The sequence below is a fragment of the Diplodia seriata genome, assembly GCF_021436955.1.
Source record: "Diplodia seriata strain FDS-637 chromosome Unknown scaffold_10, whole genome shotgun sequence".
Taxonomy (NCBI): Eukaryota; Fungi; Ascomycota; class Dothideomycetes; order Botryosphaeriales; family Botryosphaeriaceae; genus Diplodia; species Diplodia seriata.
Window position 1 is genome coordinate 704,983 of NW_027117317.1, and position 13,336 is coordinate 718,318.

The 13,336-nt window shown below is 58.0% G+C and overlaps 5 protein-coding genes across 5 annotated transcripts; 2 read left to right on the top strand and 3 right to left on the bottom strand.

Moving 5' to 3' along the window:
* Positions 1 to 1,334: 1,334 nt before the first annotated feature.
* On the top strand, positions 1,335 to 1,647 carry SLS55_009416 (uncharacterized protein; the record flags this gene model as incomplete). The annotated part of the gene is made up of 2 exons (XM_066780817.1): positions 1,335 to 1,362; positions 1,430 to 1,647. The coding sequence occupies 2 exons, from the start codon at positions 1,335 to 1,337 to the stop codon at positions 1,645 to 1,647; spliced, it is 246 nt and encodes an 81-aa protein (XP_066628763.1).
* Positions 1,648 to 3,196: 1,549 nt separating this feature from the next.
* SLS55_009417 (uncharacterized protein) lies at positions 3,197 to 4,185 on the bottom strand (the record flags this gene model as incomplete). The annotated part of the gene is made up of 2 exons (XM_066780818.1): positions 3,197 to 3,681; positions 4,128 to 4,185. 2 exons carry the CDS (start codon positions 4,183 to 4,185, stop codon positions 3,197 to 3,199), a joined length of 543 nt encoding a protein of 180 aa, XP_066628764.1.
* A 744-nt stretch (positions 4,186 to 4,929) lies between these two features.
* SLS55_009418 (uncharacterized protein) lies at positions 4,930 to 6,270 on the bottom strand (the record flags this gene model as incomplete). The annotated part of the gene is made up of 1 exon (XM_066780819.1): positions 4,930 to 6,270. One exon carries the CDS (start codon positions 6,268 to 6,270, stop codon positions 4,930 to 4,932), a length of 1,341 nt encoding a protein of 446 aa, XP_066628765.1.
* A 2,326-nt stretch (positions 6,271 to 8,596) lies between these two features.
* On the bottom strand, positions 8,597 to 9,614 carry SLS55_009419 (uncharacterized protein; the record flags this gene model as incomplete). The annotated part of the gene is made up of 2 exons (XM_066780820.1): positions 8,597 to 9,291; positions 9,611 to 9,614. The coding sequence occupies 2 exons, from the start codon at positions 9,612 to 9,614 to the stop codon at positions 8,597 to 8,599; spliced, it is 699 nt and encodes a 232-aa protein (XP_066628766.1).
* A 564-nt stretch (positions 9,615 to 10,178) lies between these two features.
* Positions 10,179 to 13,214, top strand: TPS2 (threalose-6-phosphate phosphatase; the record flags this gene model as incomplete). Its single annotated transcript, XM_066780821.1, has 4 exons — positions 10,179 to 10,646; positions 10,697 to 12,629; positions 12,675 to 12,947; positions 13,000 to 13,214. 4 exons carry the CDS (start codon positions 10,179 to 10,181, stop codon positions 13,212 to 13,214), a joined length of 2,889 nt encoding a protein of 962 aa, XP_066628767.1.
* Between the last annotated feature and the right edge of the window lie 122 nt (positions 13,215 to 13,336).

Sequence of the window (13,336 nt, forward strand, 5' to 3'; positions counted from 1 at the left end):
CATGATGTTTACCAGATAACGCGGTCTGCATCAATGATTGGCATCCGGAGCATGATTCTGGAGAGGCGCGATTCATGCGTGCACCCCCGCCCTCGTGGCCGACGTCATACCAAGTGCGGAATGCGCCCACCGACAGACCGCAGCAGCTCGTAAACCTGCTGTTGAGGCGGCGCGGCTGCTTCAGAAAAAGCGGGCATGCAGCGTCGCCGTCGGTCGGCTCCTGCCCAATTCGGGCGCGGGGCTTTCTGCAAGGCACCGAACTACGCCGGTTGCGCTGGCGAACGTTTCCCGAAGCCGCAACGCCGCATGGGAACGGACCGGAGGACGCAGGAGAGAGTCACGTCCGCGAGGAGAACGCGCGTGCTGGACTGGCATGCGTCTGGGGGCCTGGGGCAGATCCTCCCACCTACACGGCTAAACGTGGCTGCAGGGTGCATCAACCGGCCTGGCTAGAATGGTGGCGGGCTGCCCCTCCAGAGCGGGTGGGCTGGTCTGAGTACTGCGTAACATGCGGTGCGGGAGACGGCGTGGTCTGCGGCGGAGGTTTGTTGCGGGCTGGCGTCGCGTGCCCAGCAAGCGGCCGCGGCTCTAATTTCGGCGTCGGTTCCTTGCGTCTTCGCACGATCGCCAGCAGCAGCCAGCCAGCAGCCAGCGCAGCGGGCGCGCCCCGAGGCAGTGTTCAGGCGTCAGGCAAGCCCCGCCCGGCGCATCTTTCGCTTTTAACGAGACGAGGGTGGATTGCGTGGGCGTGGGCGCGGGCGTGGGCGCGGGCGCGGGCAAGCGAACGGCGAAGGTGAAACTTCGACCTTGGCGGGAAGCGCCGCCACGCACCAGGCCCGAAGCTGCATAGGGGCCAGAATGCGCACGTTCTGCGACGCCCATCCCATTCCCATTCCCTCCGCACTACGACGAGCCCTAGATCTCCCTGGCCGGCCCAGACCACCCGCCCTGTCGTTCCCTTTTCTGCGCCCGCCTCCCACTCACCACCAGTCCTTCGTTTCCATCCGAGCTCGTCCCAGCTGCTGCTGCTTGCGCCCTCTCCAGCCTCGCGCCCACACCGCACTCCACGCCGAACGACCGGCTGATCGCCCACTCGAGCCCTCGCCTACCTAGCCTCTTGCCTGATTGTCCGGAGATCTTCAGCCCCCCCATTTCCGCTCGCGCTATTGCCCGGAGGCTATCGTGCCTGATTGTTCTCGCCCTTAATTGCTCCCGTCTCCCGGGCCGTTGGACCACTCTTCCGATTACACAATCGCCCTCGAGACAAAGTCTCTGCCAGCCCTACCGCAGCCTCTTCAGCCTTCAACGTCATTGCTACCACTATTGCTACCACCATGGGTCTTATCGAGAAGCTGCAGGCCAGTGAGTGCCCCCTTTCCATCCCCATTCACCTCACTGTGTAACCGAAACACTGACACCGGCACTACAGAGCTCGAGCTCTACCGCCTCGAGCAGCGCTACACGCGTCGTGAAAAGCGCACTACGTTCATCAGCGACGCCCGATATGTCGACGGCGAATACGTGTACAGCGGTAGCGGCCCGTCGTCGCCCTACTCCAGCACGTCTGGCTCGACTTCTAGCCGCCGCTGGAGCAAGATGCCCACGGCTGCCGTCCGCGAGTTCACTGGAAGGTCGACGCGGTCATAGACTTACTCGTCCTAAGCGATCCCCCTGGCTGTAGCGAGGCGAGTTCACCCGAGGGGTCAAGACACCTTAAGACCTAACTCTCGCGCGGGGTTTCACCAAATGGAAGAGTGAGAAGGAGGAGGAGGGGGAGGACGTGAACGGCAGTGCCGATTAGAAGAGGTGGAGTATTCGCTTCGGCGCGCTATCGAACGCCAGGGGCAACCCGAAACAAAAACTCGGACGACCACGACGGCCATGGCTGCAGCTACCCCGCCTGGAGCGAGTGGACGAGGCTACAGGAGGCCAGCACCGGCGGCGCTCCTTGTTATGATTCATCTGAAGCATTTGCGCGCATTTTCTTGGACGCTTCCACAGACGTGTCCGCAGCGAGGGAGCGACCCGTTTTCTCTCGTCTGCTTTTTTCATGAGGACCAAGCCAAAAAAGCCTTCTTCTTTGTGGCTGGGTTCTCGTACCCACCCACTTGTTTTGCTGCATATCTGGTTTAATCGGCGCAGGATTCTAGACCCGGGTCAACACGACGACTTCCGATCTTTCTCGACCATTTTTTCTTCTTTCTTTCGACTTTCTCTCATTCATGGTCGACAGTTCAATTTCCTTTGTTACCAGCAGACACTCTTCGATACCACGTCTAGCTAAGGCTCAAAAGTCCAGAAGTCGATAGTGCGAGCTTGACAAGATCTAGCCTCGCAACGAATAGAGCCATTGAAACAATCAGCTTTTGTGATCGTCGCCGAAGCCAAGGATGCCTCTACAGTGCACGTTCTTCATGCTCAGGCCGTGGCCGCCGGAGGAGGGAAATGCATCCTAGGGACAGACGGAAATCATGCGGGGTAATAGCCATTGCCCGCATCTCACTCCTTCCTCCCCCGTAGCCACCCACACCCACGCACATCAGCCCGAAAATGGTGACGTAGGATTTTAGCTGGTGGCAACAACTCAAATAGCTTCATCTTCGGGACCCTAACTAAACCACCGCGTACACTCCGGGGGTCCAGTAGTTCCGCATCCTAAGCAACGATCATTACTGATCCGACGATCTGCATGCCTTTGTAGAAAAGAGGAAGCAAAAGCTTAGATTGGGCGGCATGTATGCCACGTGCCCAGCAATCGTGCTGGGGTCATCCTTGGTAGCGAGCGGGTTGTGCCCGGCGCTGGACATGATCTGTTATTTGCTTTTTGCTTACCCTCCCTTGCTTCGCCCTATCATCGTCATTCAGTTGCTCGGAAACCAATCCCGTTCCTAGTCATTGCCTGCTTGTTCTCCGGAGAGTTGGGGAGCAGAGGTATCCTGTTGCGCTTTGTATTCTGTCGTTACTGACGTATTGAGCCACCCGGAGGAGAAGCACCAATTACCCCCCTTGGCGATCGCACCTACCAACATTGTCAATCCAATGGCCAAGTAATCAGCAGTCTAAGCTCACTTGTACTCCGAAAGATTGAATGCTGACCTTATTTGCCTATCTATTTGCTTAAATCTCCTGTCTCCCACGTCCAGATTGTCGACACGCCGGTGCGTAGTGCGCGCTCGCACGGCCTCTCCTTCTACTTCTAGTAGTCATCATATCTAGCCTCATCCCTACCCTCGTCGTAGCTCGCCTCCAAGCCGTCGCCGTAGTCCTTGACCTCGTCGCCGAACCGCTCGACATTACCGACGCCCTCACCGACCCACTCGGCCGCATTTTCGGGTGCGTCCTCGACCGCCTCGACCGTGTGGTCCCAGCCCTGTTCGACGTTGTTCTCGGCGTTGTCCCAGCCTTGCTCGACCTTGTCCTCTGCGTTATCCCAACCTTGCTCGACGTGATTTTCCGCATTGTCCCATCCTTGTTCAACATTGTTTTCGATGTTGTCGAAGCCTTGTTCGACGTTGTTCTCGGCGCGATCCCAGCCCTGCTCGACATCGTTCGGAATGTTCTCGACGTGGCCGACGGCCTCACCCGTCCAGCGCGCCGCGTCCTCGGGGAGCTCCTCGACATCCCCTTCGGCATGCTCGGCCTTCTGCTCGAGGCGCGCCTTGTCTTCGTCCCAATCGTCGGCTGTTCCGAGGATTATGGGTCAGCAACCAATGCATTGAGCCGATGAGTGCAGCATAGCCAAGAGGGAGGGGCAAAACCGACCAACTTTCTCCCCCTCATGCATCAACAGCGCACCGCCCGCCACACCTGCCGCCGCACCGACGGCGCCGTACATCAACCCGTTGCCGCCGCTCGACTCCTTCTCCTCAACACGCTCTCCACCGCCACCACCACCGTATCCACCATCATACCCGCCGCCGCCGCCGCCGTATCCGCCGCCGTACCCGCCGCCATATCTGTTACCGCTGTAATCCTGGCCCGGCGGCGGGGGGCCGCCCTGGTAGTACCCGGATTCCTGGTAGCTGCCGCCCGGGTGCTCAAAGGTGCGGGCGCCGGTTTGCTCGTTGATGAAGAGCCAGCGGCCGGCGTCGCCGTCCCAACGCGCGACCCACGGTGGCTGGACGTACGGCGGCTGTGGCTGTGGTGGTTGGCCGCACGGTTCCAGCGGTTGTTGCTGCCCGGCATGGGCGAATTCGGAAACGAGGTCGCCGATGAGGCCCATATTTATTTCTGTGGATGGCTGATGGTGCTGTCTTTGGGACTGGTCGTGGCGTGGAGGTACTGTTCAATGGGGAAAAAGAGGGGGGACCAGTGAGCGTGTGGCGGGAAGAGCTTCGGCAGCTGTGTGGATACTGCGCCAGGGCACCTGTGACACGGCGGGGCTTCCGGAGGCACGAGGGGCTGGCGGAAATACGAAGGGGGGTCTTGATGCGGCGGGTATATCCTTAATAGAGGGAAGATACGAAGCGCTTGCAAATTTCAGGGCAGGATGATCGGACTGGGTCCAATCTCGGCTCCGATGGGTTAAAAACGTCCCCCCATTCCATCGGATGTCGCGGCGCGGAACCCTGGCGTTGATCTGAAGCCGCGCTTATTATAAGATGGCAGCTGAGCTGTGCGGGTTTTCCCCACAATGGCAGCTGGAACCTCGGAATGTGCCATCATATTCGCTTCCGGTCAATCGTGTGCCAGGGTGCCGGTTCCAAGAGACGCGGGGAACGAAGCGGTCAGGGCGAGACGATCATCACTCCGCCAAGCTCAGCCCTGAAGCTTATCAAAGCTTGTATGCCACTCACGTTCTTTCTTTTTGGGACCTAAATCATATTGGTACTCAAATGCGGGCTATCAAAGAGATTGGAGAATTGCTGGGCGTATGGAATGAGTCGAGATCCCGCTGTTGCTTCGTGCCCTGCCGACCTACAACTTCCGTCAGCATAGAACCCTCTCCCGCCTCCTCACCTCGATCCTCGCTTTGCCTGGAGGTACCGAGACGTCGCTTATCGTCACATTCTCTGGCCGCTTTTCTAGCGGCCTGATGTCGTACTCCATCGCCACGTGCGCCAGCACCAACTTCATCACGTTCGCCGCGAAGAACCTCCCGGGACACGTATGACTCCCGCGACTGAACGCCAGAAACGTATCGCCCGTCGTCGACATGCTCCTTCCCTTCCCGGCTCCTCCCATATCATCCTTCTCCTCCGCATTCTTCGCCTCTCCAACCACAAACCTCCACCCCTCAAACTCCCCAGCACCTGGCCCGTAGACATCCTCATCCTTCTGCATCTCCGATGCCGCCACGCCCACCCACGCCCCTTTCGGCACAACCGCTCCTTCGCCGGGCAATGCCACGCCCCCCTCGGCCACAACCTCATGCAGCAGCCCCCTACCGGCGAAAATATCCAGCCGCATCGTCTCCTTGAGGAACGAGTCCGCGCGTACCAGCTGTAGGAGCGACGGTCGCGTCCACGTGCCGCCGTGCTCTCCCAACACAGTCGAGGCTTCGTTCCGGAGAATGAAGAGAGCTTCGGGGGACGTGGGTGAAGGGGAAGACGGATCAGCCGGTCCGATGGCGTCGAGCGACAGAACAGCAGGAGAAGGAGGGGGAGGGGGGCATGCGCTGAGATTGAGCAGGGCGTTGCCGAGCGTAAGGTGGATGGTTGGGATGGCAGCGAAGCCGAGGAGCAGCTGCAGGCGGGCGGCGATGGTGGCGGGCAAGCGGTCGGAGGGAGAGGGAGAGGCAAGGGCGGATGCGACGTGATACTGTAGAAGGTCGTTCGGTTGACATTTTTTGGGCAAAGGCGGGGATGAGGACGACGAGAGTGTGGTCAGGCGACGCTGGATCAGCGGCAGGAGCTTGCGGTTCATACTCCAAGCGTGGTAGCGAGCTGGCAATGCGACCAGCGGCCCTAGCAGCGGTCGGAGTGCGCGGGGCGCAAACAGGGCGAGAAGCCCGGAGCAGGTCGTCAGCATGGTGGAGAAGGCGCCTGTATGAGCAAGGAAATCGGCGTCGCGGGTCAGCTCCTGACCGAAGAAGACGCGGGTCGAGATGCGTGTAGAGATGTGCTTGACGGTATCCAAGACGCAGACAGAGCGGAAGTTTGAAGTGTCTGTTCCCCACGCATCCGCCAGACCGGCGCGGATCTCGTCGGCGATGTCGGAGGTCAATGCGGCGAGATGTCGATTGAGATCAACCCTGATCGTGGATGCGTGGAAAACCTCGTCTGCAGGGTGGGCAGGCAGAAGATATCTCGATTGCAACATCCGCGACATCATCTTGGGTTGACTGACACGGTCCTCTGGCTGCCGCAACAACCAGGATATAGAGGATGGTGGAAGGACGACAACTTCCCGAAAGCCCATGTGCGGTGATATAAAGGCCTTGCCCTTTTTGCTGTACTGATTCAAGACTTCAGTAACAAGGGACTCATGTCGTAGACGAGGAACGAGTCGATTTCTCTCTCAGGAAACGTCTTGGATCACGGGATAGAGCGGATATCGGCTCACCTTCTCGTACCCTTCCTTCAAATACTCATGACCATACTTCGCATCACGCAAATGGGCCCTCGGCTTCTGAAGCCACTCACTTCGGAGCCCAACCCATGGCAACGAATCAGGCAGGGGTGTTGGAGCGGAACAGCGCCGACACAGGGCGATGATGAAAAGCAACAGAACAGCCCCCAAAGAAAGAATCAGTTTGGGGAACTGATGATCCTCCATACCCATGCTCGCACAGAGATGGACTCACACAGCAGCCAGGCCGAGCAAGCGAATCCTGGAGATGATCAGCTTCTCAGCGATAAACTCGACGGCTGCTTGATCGCTCCTTTTTTACTGATAAGTGGATGGTTGTCGTGGTTGGCACGGGACGGATATAAGTGCTTCCATGAATCCCTCTAGGCAGCTGTTTTGCGACGGTTAAGGATCCGAAACCTTCAATGGCTCAGCGTCACGAGTCGCAGCCACACAAGCCACTTCAGCTGCAGGCAACAGCAACTGTTCTTCGTTGCGTAGCGAAACCAGATCCCGGATCATCCTGCAATCGCGAGCCGAAAGTTACGGACAGACATGGGTGGAGCGGCGTGGAAGACGTTCAGAATAATAATAGTACACCGACTTATCCATTCCGCAGAGTTCAGGGAGTTTCTGGGGCCGAAAGCAATCGAATTGCATGGCATACGATGCATGCAGGACGACCCCGCAGATCCCCAATGCAAAAATTGATTCCGAAGAGAGGTGTCAGTCAAAACTTTTCAGTCGTTTGGCTTGCTTTGACAACCGGTTCCGCAAAAACAGCCCGATCTTCGCTGTCCGTCATCCAGCCCAGACATCGCCATTGTGACTGAAGAAAAAAGACATAATCATGCCTGCGCAGCTTCGCTGTCAGTCTCTTCCTGCCCCGCCGTCACCTCTCCCTGTAGATCCCCGGGCACTTCCTTCGCAGTCTCACTGTCACCCTCTCCCTGAACAACCACCGGCACTTCTAAGGCTTGCCTAGAGAGTGGGTACTGCCGACCGAACGCGACAAGCTGTTCCCTTCTTGCCTCCATCAGCTCAAAGCTTCTGCCAACTAAAGGCGTAAGGAGCAGCGAGCCGTCATCTCTTTCGAGCTTCTGACGCAGTTCTTTGCGCAAAGTCTTCAAAGTCTCCTGCAGGTGCTTCCAATTGAATGTTTTGCGTCCTAGGTCGTTGGTATCGTCGGCGGGATCGCGAAGGCAGAAAAGATAGGGCTGGTCTCCGTTTTGCAAGCCGATTCTTCGTTGTGTTGCAAGTGTCTATGAAGTATTAGCACATGGATCCCAACTCTTGCAGGAGATAGTACCTGTTTCTCGTTCCTGGACTGCACGGGCTTACCCTCAACCTTTGGCAGGATCGCCAAGGGTTCTAACGAGATCCAGTTGCTGGTTGTGTCAAAGTCGGAGTAAAAGTCCAGGACGGCGAGGAGCTGCGCAGCGGGATCATCATGAGCTGCAGGCGGTCCGAGTTTCATGCCTGCAGCGATCATATAAAAGATGCTGTAAGAGGCCATCCCTCCTCTGAAGACATCACACAGCCCCCTGATTTCCAACGTATGCCTGAGAAGCATGTACAGAGTGCGAATGACAGGTGACTCCTCCATGTACTTCGCCGCAACCGCCCGTGCGTGGGCCGTATCGTTACTGGAAACAAGCTGAACGTCCACGCTCGTGGGGGCGTGCTGCATTGAGATAAGTGGATATCTCGCGTGACGGAGGAAAACAAGCATGAAGTTCTCATCTTTCGCGTAGAATGGGAAAGCCTGCTGCAGGGTTGATGTATACTCTTGTCTCCTGTGGTGCCTGGGAGCCTTCTTTGCATCACTCTCATTTTCGACTTCCGGATTGTAAATACGGAAGTCAATATCGGAGGTAGCAGTGGCCAACCCAGTCCGTTGGGACCCAAAAATCTCAAGCTGAAGAGATCGAACCTTGCTACCCTGCCTCGAGACGAAGCGACACCACGTTTCGCGCGTTTGATCCACAACAGCAATACGTCCGGCATGCTCTTCGGGCGTGGGTTGGATATATTTTGCGAACGCCTCTATCTCGGCCCGAAGTCTATTGCAAAGTCAGTAAGTCAGTCAGTCCGTTGCAATGCGTGGGCCAGACCTCTCCATTGATGTGGCACCAGACCGAAGAGACGATGCGAACCAGGGCAGATCTTCATCCCTGACATCGTCTCTGTTATGCAGCGGCTCCACGTATTGACCTAGGTAATCGGGCGGAGGCACCACCCGGTCCGGCGCGTCGGTAACTGCCACCCGCTTGAAGCCCTTCGCGGTATCCCCAGTCTTCTCAGTAACTGCAAGCCGCTTGAAGACCTGCTTGGTATTCCGGGTCTTCCCCTTCTTCCTTTCGACAGTCAACCCTCCGGATTTCTTGGGCTTTTCTCCAGGTCCAGAGAGGGGATCGAAGCGGTCAGGGGATAGTTCCGGCCGAAGCCAGACGGTATTTCTGGCGTTTATTATAGATTCTCCCTTTGGGGTGACTTTGCGAAGAAGGTCCTCGCGATTAGCACGACGATGGGCCTCCAAGGTTATGTCCAGGCTAGTGACATCGACATTGCGAGCGTGGCGGTCTCGATTGTCGGAGTGATGGCGGACGGTGGTGGAGAAGGCAGCTACGGAGCAGTGCGAGGCAGGGAGTGGGCGCGTCCTGGCCAAGGGGATGCCGAACAGGCGCGACAGCACGGCGTAGGGGCGAAGGGCATTGCCTGCACAGCAGATGGTGCGGTCGCTAAGCATGGGCGCGAGGGCGGTGTTGGACAGCGGGCAGTCTGTGGCGGTGGTGCTTGCGTTTGTTGAGGGCGCGCGAAGAGCAAGTCGCGCGGCACGGGCCCGCTGATTCACGTGCCTGTCTGCGCATGGGCCATGGTACCGTCCTATTGGCCAATGGCGCGCGCATCTGGACACTGTAGCTGCGCGCTGCTCGAGTTTGTGGCTTGATAAGGGGATGCGCCGGGGGCAAAAAAAGGAGAAACGGGTGCATCCGTTCGCGGCGGACAAGACGGCCAACCTCTCGCGCGCTGCTGCTCTCGGCGCTTTGGGGGAAGGCGCTGGCCGGGGTGGGGGCATGTGAAGCTTCACCAGCCTGACGCATCACGGCAACGACTGCGCGGGGCACGCCGGTGAGAGAAGCGAAGTCATTGCGTGTAGAATGGCAGAGACTTCGCCAGAAGCAGCCGGCGCGCGCTGGCGGCCCGGGCCATGGCCTTGCAAAAGGGCTAGAATGACGTGGATTGACTTAATGTCGCTGTTGGCCGTTGGAGGGGCTCCGCGCGACCGCCTCGTGCTGCCCGCTCCTCCACAAGCCGATCTTCTCCTATTGCTGCGTCAGACGCCATCCGCGCCCTTAAAAGCTGACAGTCGCGCTGACTGCCTGCGCCCTCTGCCAATCGCCGCTCCTCCGTCCTCCCGGTGCGACCTGCCGCACGACCCCGCGCCTCTGCTTCCGCCTGCAGACTGAGACTCGGCATCGCGCAGGAGCGACGCGAGCTCGTTACCCAATCCTCGGCTGCGCCTGACGTCAACCGCAGCTTCTTCGCGCAACAACAACACCACCGGTACGTTCGCCGCCCTTCTGCGCCCCACGCTCCAAATCCCGCCTGCATTGCTAGCCCTCCTCCTGTTCCCACCTCCGGCTCGACGCCGCGCTGACCTGGCCATGCAGTTCGACTCGCGCGACACTTTCGCCATGCCTGCTGAGCCGCCGAGCCCAGAGGTCCCGGCCTCCGACGAAAGCATGCAAGGCAGGAATACCACTGTGCCCGTCACACCTGGCGTGCATACTGCTGGTCTTGATGCCTACATCCAGCCTGACGATGTCCACGGCCAGCCTCCGCTGCCATTCGATCCCGCGAAGACTCCCTCCGGCCCGAATTGGAATCCCAACTCGAGCCACGACCCTGACGGCGATCGCGCGAGCTCGCCCACCGACGTTGCCGCCGGCGCGAAGAGCCCCGAGGAGATTCTAAGGAGGTTGAGCCGGCCCACTTTGGAGTCGGCGGAGAAGACCGATCTGGCGGATGTTGACCCGATGGCTGCTCACCCCAATCTGAATCTTAGCGGCCATGTTATCAGTGCCACTACCTGCGTTCCTTATAGCATCGCCTACTCGCCCGGCAACGATTGGGTAAGTTGCACGTTGACTCGACGAGAGCGCAGCTGATTCGGTTTTCTCAGGAACTTCGGTCCAGGCGCGGCACTTCTGCCCTGTTCGACTCATTCTCCTACCTCGCCTCCGCCTCTTCGCCTTGGAATCACACTCTGGTTGGATGGACGGGTGAGGTCAAGGTTGCTGCCAACGCTCAACCCATTATCGGCGACACCGCTGCAGGCGCCAACACCAGCACCCCTCTGAACAAAGCTTCTGCACCCATCCCTGTCGATGCTGAGACAAAGCCTCAACAGCCAGCCCAGGAAGGTCTAAACGTTGACCGTGAGCATCGTCTGCGTCTGGAGAAGCAACTAGAGCGCGACCATGGCGGCAGGATAGTGCCTGTGTGGCTCTATGATGAACTGCACGAGGACGAGGATGTGGTTGTCCTGAAGGACCAGTCCCGCTGGCGCCAGTTTGCCGACAAGGAGCTCTATACCCTATTTCACTACAAGCAAAACGAGCCTGCTGATGGCCGTGCCGCACGCAAGGCTTGGGCCGACTACTACCGCATGAACAAAATGTTTGCCGACAAGATCCTCGAAATATACAAACCAGGCGACATCATCATGATCCACGATTACTACCTTCTCCTGCTCCCCAGTCTTCTCCGCCAGCGCCTGCCCAACGTTTACATTGGCTTCTTCCTCCACATTCCTTTCCCTAGCAGCGAGTTCTACAGATGCCTGAGCCGCCGCAAGGAGATTCTGGAGGGCGTTCTTGGTGCGAACATGGTTGGCTTCCAGTCATACAGCTATTCGCGCCACTTTTCGTCCTGCTGCACCCGCGTTCTCGGATTCGACTCATCTTCCGCCGGCGTTGATGCGTACGGCGCCCACGTAGCCGTTGATGTGTTTCCCATTGGCATCAATGCGGCTGCCACGCAACGCGTTGCTCTCTATGATGATGCTGTCTCCGAGAAGGTCAAGGCGATTCGTGAGCTTTACGCGGACAAGAAGCTCATTGTCGGCCGTGACAGACTTGATGCTGTCAGGGGTGTCGCACAAAAGCTGCAAGCATTCGAGCTCTTCCTGGAACGTTATCCGGAATGGCGGGAGAAGGTTGTCCTCATTCAAGTTACTAGCCCGGCCACTCACCAGGCGACGCATAACGACGATAAGTTTGTGAACAAGATCTCCGACCTCGTCTCCAGAATCAACGGCGCCCATGGTAGTCTCAGCTTCGCTCCCGTCCAGCACTTCCCTCAGTACCTTTCAAAGGAGGAGTACTTTGCACTTTTGCGCGTTGCCGACGTGGGTCTCATCACCAGTGTCCGCGATGGTATGAACACGACCAGCATGGAGTATGTCATTGCGCAAAAGGATAACAAAGGTCCTCTCATACTGTCTGAATTCTCTGGTACCGCTGGGAGCTTAGGCAGCGCCATTCACATCAACCCTTGGGACCTTGGCGGCGTCGCTGATGCCATTGACCGAGCTCTTACTATGACTGATGAAGAGCGCGAAGACCAGCATGGAGAACTCTACAGGCACGTTGTCACCAACAACGTGCAGGCGTGGGTGAACAGTTACTTGCGTCGTCTCATGACCAACCTTTCGTCCTTCGATCAGTCATTTGCCACGCCTGCACTTGATCGAGCCAAGCTTCTGTCGCAGTATAGGAAGGCTAAGAAGAGGCTGTTCATGTTCGACTATGATGGCACGCTTACTCCTATCGTGAAAGACCCCCAGTCGGCAATTCCGTCTGATCGTGTCATTCGCACCATCAAGACGCTTGCCTCCGACCCGAACAATGCTGTGTGGATCATCAGCGGACGCGACCAAGCATTCCTGGACGAATGGATGGGCCACATTACCGAGCTTGGCCTCAGTGCCGAGCACGGCAGTTTCATCCGTCATCCCAGGAGCGAGATTTGGGAAAACCTCACGGAGAAGACGGATATGAGCTGGCAGTCAGAAGTCATGCAGGTCTTCCAGCATTACACTGAGAGAACTCAAGGTAGGTATCCACCTCCGAGGGTTGGAATATTCTAACGGTGACCAGGCTCCTTCATAGAAAGGAAGAAGATCGCCTTGACCTGGCATTACCGCCGAGCGGATCCCGAGTATGGAGCATTCCAGGCTCGCGAGTGTCAGAAGCATCTCGAGGCAACCGTCGCCAAGAAGTACGAGGTTGAGGTCATGACCGGCAAGGCTAATCTCGAAGTCCGCCCGAGGTTCGTAAACAAGGGCGAAATTGCAAAGCGCCTTGTGGCCGAATATGGTGCTGCTCCTCCGGAGTTTATTCTTTGCTCGGGAGATGACTTCACGGACGAAGGTAAGATCTTTCGCGCATAATCGTGCCATGGCTTGACTAACCCTCGAAAAAGACATGTTCCGCGCCCTTCGCGGCTCGAAGCTGCCAGAGGACCATGTTTTCTCAGTGACTGTTGGAGCTAGCTCGAAGCAGACACTGGCTTCCTGGCACTTGCTGGAGCCGGCGGATGTCATCTCATGCGTTGCTCTCCTCAACGGCTCCGCCGATGCCGGTAACATCGGCGCCGTCGCTGTCGTCGACGGCACCATTCCTGAGTCTCGACTCTGAACTCAGATTGCCACTTTTTTGGCAGAGGAAGCGTGGTCAGGAAAGTAACAATGGACCACGTTAGAAGACATTCAAGGGGGGAAAAAGACCTAGACTATGTGATCAGAGCATTTCTCAAGGCG